The sequence below is a fragment of the Charadrius vociferus genome, unplaced genomic scaffold (genome assembly GCF_000708025.1).
Source record: "Charadrius vociferus isolate BGI_N301 unplaced genomic scaffold, ASM70802v2 scaffold385, whole genome shotgun sequence".
In the NCBI taxonomy this organism is placed as follows: domain Eukaryota; kingdom Metazoa; phylum Chordata; class Aves; order Charadriiformes; family Charadriidae; genus Charadrius; species Charadrius vociferus.
Window position 1 is genome coordinate 7,600,711 of NW_009648925.1, and position 6,567 is coordinate 7,607,277.

General features: G+C 37.4%; 1 protein-coding gene across 1 annotated transcript in view; it reads left to right on the plus strand.

The window, feature by feature from the left end:
• XRCC5 (X-ray repair complementing defective repair in Chinese hamster cells 5 (double-strand-break rejoining)) overlaps positions 1-3,702 on the plus strand; it is a 51,550-nt gene extending 47,848 nt beyond the window's left edge. Inside the window, exons 19-20 of the mRNA XM_009887331.1 lie at positions 2,809-2,880; positions 3,688-3,702. Coding sequence (XP_009885633.1) covers positions 2,809-2,880; positions 3,688-3,702 — 87 coding nt within the window. The remainder of the gene's footprint in view (positions 1-2,808; positions 2,881-3,687) is intronic.
• The last annotated feature ends 2,865 nt before the right edge of the window (positions 3,703-6,567 follow it).

A 6,567-nucleotide genomic window follows, 5' to 3' on the forward strand; every position in this document is an offset into this window, starting at 1 on the left:
GGGGGGGTGGGGGGTGGACTAGATGATCTCCAGAGGTCCCTTCCAACCCTGACCATTCTGTGATTCTGTAACTTACAAGGCCACTTACTAGAGAGGTAGCATGTAAAAATTTTCTTTTTCTTTTTGGTTGAGCTGGGTTATCCATGCATATGTTCCTGTCACTGAGGAAAAATGGAGGTAGGTAGTTGGGGTTTTTTTTCCTGTAATAGTGGAGATATTCTTTTTAGAGCCTGAGGATGATAGCACTTGACATTTCTGCTCTTTTAACCTTTTTCTGGTTGCTTTGGGGAAGATAATGGATTTCAGCACAACTATTATATGTAATTTACTTTTGCATACAAGTAAAACAGGCTTTGGAAAAAAACCCCAACTGTGAATGTTCAGCACTTGATGGAAACTTCAAGTTTCAATTGATTGTCAGCATACATTTCTTTAGCTTTTAGATTTCTTTACCTAACTTAGTGTGGGAAAGCTAATTTGGAAAACTTTGAAAAATGTGCTACTTTCAGAAATACCATTTGACTCTTAACTATGTAAGATGAAATTTGATCTGGCACAAACAGTCTTGCAGAGCTGACAATGCCATTAGCTTTTAGTTTCATAGTATGTGCATTATATTACTACTAGATTGAGAATTTTCCGGCAAAGAAGTTACACAGACATACGGCATCTTGAAATTCTAATTCCTTCTGGCCCTGTCACTGTCTCTTTTGGTTTCTTTTTTTTTCAGCTACCAACTCTATATGATAAGTTGAAGTCAGCATGTTAAAACATGAGTGTTGGTGGTGGAGTAAGCTTTCTACGTTCCTATTCAATGTTGCTGTTTAGGACGTAGGAAACATCTGATCTTTGGGTAGCGAGACAACTAGGCAGAGGTTGTCTACATCCCCTGTCTTTGGTGTTAACCAAAAGCAATGTATTCATCCTAGTGGATATGATATCTGGTACTTACCCACAAGCGGGATGCAGCAAGTAACTTCTCAGTGTTTTACCCCTTGTTTAAAACTGTCACTAGAGAAGGATCAGAACATTTTATTTACGTAAAAGAACATGTAAGCTTTTTACTGTACAAGTATATTGTCTTAGAGACTGGTAGTGCTCTGATAGGGATCCCATGACCTTTTGCACAACCTCTGTGGCTGTTATAGTTGATGTCCTTGGGTAAACAGTAGCTTGCTTTCAGGAGCCAGCCATTTGCACAAAAACATTACCTAAACTCTAAACAGGTATTTGTAGCCTGTTTAATGTGGTTATTTTCTAACTAGCTGTTCTCTTATGTCATGTAGGGTAACAGCAAAGTTGTTTCTGAATTAAGGATGATGGAACTCAGAGTCATGGAATGTGGCTTTTCTTTCTCCCTGGCTTTCACAGCTATCTCTTTATCTATGGCAGGGTTGTTCCTGGCTCTATATACTTGTTCTGGGGCATTTTAATAAGAAAAATATATGATTTTATAGTAAGGATATTGGTGAAGACACAGTAACTGAAACTTGTGGACAACCAGATACTTTTTAAGAAAGAGTCAAGTATTTGTATTTTTTTCTACCATTCTAGCTAAATTATTATATTTTTTGCTATGTTAGGCTAAGAGAAGAATTATTCAGAGGTGGTTGTACTCCAGATGTTGTCTGTATGTTTGATTTCAGTTGTTATAGTATCTGAGCAGCTTACCTTTGTCTTCTGTTTATGGATGCCATGCCTTAAGTGAAGGGCATATGGGGAGTTGTACCAGCAGCTACGGCAATAGAGTTTTACATAATGAATTTTCTATTTTTAAAGACTGGCATTCTAACCATCTTGTGTGTTTGAAGGCTTTTTTAAAATTCACGTCTTTGTTCATTTGCTAAATGTTAATTGAATTAAAGGAGAAACTTTTAAGTTCCACACCGATCTAGAATGTCGTACTTAAGAACTTTGCTAAACAAGCCGTTGGTCAGCTTACATATGTGTTCATATCAAAGGGGAGGGGGCAGGGGGCATTTTGCTGTCCTTTAGCATTTTGTAGCTCTACACAATATTACTTTTAAAATTTTCTTTTTTAAGAACATAAACATGGTCATACTGTAATGGACAAAATTTTCATCTAGCCCAGAATCCTGTGTTTGACAGTGGACAATAATGGATGGATAGGGAAGAGTGTACAGTCCCAGGTTCCAGGCACTGATGTCTCCAGTACTTCCCATGCTTGGGGTTGTTTCTGTGGACTTAGTTGACTTTAAAGGACTTCTCTCCTATGAACTTTCCGCATCTCCCCATGAGACTAGGGATTAATATTTGCAGCATCCTTATCACAGGGTGTTTAACCATATGTTGTCTGAAGAACCATATCCTTTTGTCTGTTTTTCAACCCACTTCATCATAAAAACCTTTAAAAGCAAGTCTTATGAAATTTCCTGTAGTTTAAGATGCTTTTGGAGGGTGGAAACCAGAACAAACTTCACAGAATCACAAATTTTCAGGGTTGGAAGTGACCTCTAGAGATCATCTAGTCCAACTCCCCTGCTAAAGCAGGATTGCCTAGAGCACATTACTCAGGACTGCATCCAGGTGGGTCTTGAAAATCTCCAGAGAAGGGGACTCCACAACCTCCCTGGGCAGCCTGTGCCAGTGCTCTGTCACCTGAACTGTAAAGAAGTTTTTCCATGTGTTGGAACAGAACTTCCTGTGTTCCAGCTTGTGCCCATTAAACTTCCTTTGTAATTTTTAATTACAGGTGGATTTGTTTTGGTATACAAAGGAGACGTTCTGTTATTTGACATTAAGGGTCTGAGTTTTGTCAGTGTCATATAAATACATTTGTATTTTCAGTTCTTGGCTCCGAAAGAGAAGAAAAATGAAACTCTGCCTCCCACAGATGAAGGTGGTGATGTTGATGATTTGGTGAGTACCATAAAGACATGATGTGGCTTTAGAATTAAACTACCTGAAAGGTGCAGCGAGAGAAGAGAGCGAGAGCTCTTTAAAGCAGTAGATTAGAGTGCATGGCTTAGAAAACACTTAAGGAATTGAGTCAGAAAACAGCCACATGGAATACTTATTTGCTATTGTAAAACGTAACCAGGTGTGTAATTTCATGATGGCAAATACTATGTTATGTAGTAACATGGGTGTTTACATGGGTTAAATATGTCCTCTAGTGTGTGTTTCAAAAGAGCCCGTGAGGCTGCTCATTTGATAGCAGATTGTTATAATTTACTATAATAGCATTTAGCAAAGCTTGTAGATCTAGAACAGCTATTTATGTGGGTTGAAAACTGAAAATAATTTTTAAAAAGATGTTGTAATCTTCTCAATTAACCTTCTCTATATAGGCTTGATGAAATTCAAGGATTTCAAGAGGTTTTTTTAATAAATATTTTAGCCATTTTTTACAGGCTGAGTCATTACTAATCTGTCTCCGAGGCTTAAGCTGATGGTGGAGACAGTTTTAAAGAAGCTTCAATAGCAGGCAGATTTCTACTTTTGGACTGTACTTTTAAATCTATAAATTGCACATAAGATTATGTGAAGATGAGATTTTTAGGTTTGTTTTTGTACTTTATAGCAGCTTAGTATTAAGTTCTGTGCAGTCCATTCATGTTACATGATAAGGATTTCCAAATTTGCTTTGTTTTCTAAGTGTTAAACACATGTAAGAAATACCTTGAATTCAGTGCTACTTCTTCCAAATCTTTCTTCTATTTGCAGCTGGACATGATGTGACTGGGTGATATATGGTGACTATACAAGCAAAGTTTTGGAAGAGATCTCCCTGTGACATGTGGGGCGCAAAAGAGGATGCTAATGAGAAGACAGTATATTCATCTTTATTTTCTCAAATGAGAGCAAAAGTCCCAGAGACATTTCCAGTTGGTATAAATGTCATCTGATTTTTCAAAACTAGAACAGAAGATTGAAATAATCTGAAGTATTTGTGAAGTAATGATACCTTTAAGGCATATCTCTTTTTCTTCTTTTTTTTTTTCCCTTTTTTTTGTTAAGCACACTGAATCTAGCTTATCCTTGGTATTGCTTTCAGCTAAACACTACTAAACTTAATGAGAATCTGCGCTGGCACCTGAAATTCTTGTTACATTGCCTGGGAAGGAAGATAGAACTGTTACAATAAGGTTACCAGGTAATGCTGAATCTTTAGTGCAGGTAACTCCATAGCATTATTGTTATAGAAGTGGAAAAGTCTCTATTTTCATGCTTTTTTCCTATTAAAAAGCCAGACCAAACAAATCCCACAAAAGCTTATGGGAAAAAATTCTAGTTTGGGAGTCACACAGTACTAGTTTGAAATACACAGAATCTAAAGCACACAGCAAAGCCAAGTGTGCTGATTTTGCCACGCTGTACCGAAATCACTAATTACGGTCATCTCTGTACTACAGGTTCTCTATCCTGTCAGCTCAACAGCAATGCAACAGTCTCTGTCCCTTTCTGTTATACATTTTCCTGTTTATATGCTGGGATTTCTGTTTCATGTAGATTTCTAACTAGTACGGTTACTGTAGATACTCCTGGTGCTAAAAGGATGAATGAACCAGATATATCCCCATTTCATACACTGCAGATATTTGCTAACACAGAGCAGAAGAATCCATGAAAATGGTCCACTGACACCTGTGATAGATAACTGATAATAGTTAACATTGGTAACCAAAATGGAGTACTGTCTACACAGAGCAATCTGAAGTAGTAGATTAGAAAGAGAGACTCAGATTTGCTTAGAGATCTGGAGAGACACTAACGACACCTTCAGATGCTTGTTTGTTGCAACCAGATTCATTCCTTTAAAAGCTTTCCTTTCATTATTGCAAATGTATAAACATACTGTGCGAAATGGTATTAAGATCATAAAAAAGAAAAAATCATGAGCTGTAGTTGAAATATGTTTTGGAATATTTGCACCTTGTACTGAATAACATCTCCTGTGTGGGAAACGAATTGCTTTTTGCCCCTACCTCCCTACCCAGCGACCTGCTCTCTCCTCTCTTACATCCTATCCTGAGTTCATGCAGACTTTGAAAGGGTTTCTCAAATGTGGGTGGCAGGGAGTAAGTGATCTTTCCAGACCTTTAGAGCATTTGTGTCACCAGAAGATATTTTTCTGAATTGTAAATAAGAAATGTTTGGGCAGCTCATTGTTCTGAGTGTCTTTTAAGGCCAATTTATAAAGTATAACAGTGGCTTGGGGTTTTTTACATTTTATTAATTTCTTTGGTTAATAAAACATTTAAAAATTTGCTTTTGTTTTCTTCAGAGCCATGTTTGCTAAAATCACGTGATTAACTACCTATATGGTACCTGAGACTATCAAAAGCTCCTTTCCTTGGCATACAATGCAAACACTGAGTATCAAAATCCATCTACAGAAGCCAAGTATAATTATTTGTTCTATTCTCTACAAACTCTAAACTTCACAACACCCCAATAATTTTTACTATTTTGCAGAGATGAGAAGTCTTGGTCACGCCCAGACAGGATATAGAATTACATTGCAAATAAAAATAAGCCTTTCTATTTCTTTTGAACCAGTTGACCACATTTATAGAGTATTGCTTCTGTCAAGGAATAAACATTTGGTTCATGGAGTATTATTTCATAGGTCTTGTTACGTGTACAGTACAATTAGGCTCAGATGGTAACTGAGTTGCTGGTACTGAAGAGTGGAGTGGGAATTTATGACTTAGAGTTAAAATTAGTGCAAGCAAATTTGAGAAGGCGAGCAAAGTGTCTTTCATTCTGCCCAGCCTTCTGCGTATCAGTCATCAGAAGCTTGTGTTATGTCTGAGAGTCTATCAGATAGCAACCTGATTTTACACTTGTTCTTTGGCAAAGCGCCAGCTTTTGGGTTCTTATTAAATGACTGGAAGAGATCTTTCACTTAGTCTCAGCTCACGTTTTCAGTTATAAAGTCTGACCTAGTTACTCACTAATTACATTGAGGATACTCGTTCTGAATTGCAATACTGGCCAGTCATCAGAAAAGATGGAGCTGTTAGTCTTCCACTTCAAAAGCAGACATGCAGGAACCACCATGTAAATTTGTTTTCTTGCAAGCAGCAGAACATCCCTTGTCCTGTACTTCGTAGTCAGAGAAATTATCAGTGTGTCTTAAAAAAAAAAAAAAAAAAAAAAGCTGTGATTTTGTTATGTTACTGATTTATTTTCAGTTTTCCCCTGGAAGAAAGGCCACTCTGGAAAGTTCTTTGGGTTCTAATAATATGGGATAGTAACCTTGATTAGCCTCATTTGCTGAGAGATCAAACCTTACAGTTGTTTGTGTCTTTTTATTAATCTGCTGCTCTGATATTTCCTTAACTCATTGGGCAGTATTAGTCAGTTTTGATGGAGAGGCAGTGATTTCAGCATTATGTTTTAAAAGATTTATATGAAAGTTGATGCTGGGAAGAGGTGAAAGGGAAAAGGATAAAGTAGTTCTGCCTTTTTTCTCCTCTTTGGCTGGCCTGGCAGCTGAGAGTACCAGCCAGCAGGCTGGTCATTGTGTCACATCGGCAATGTCATGTGTTGCCTATTCTACAGGTCCTCTTCGTTCTGCTCTTCCTCAATTAGAAGAGT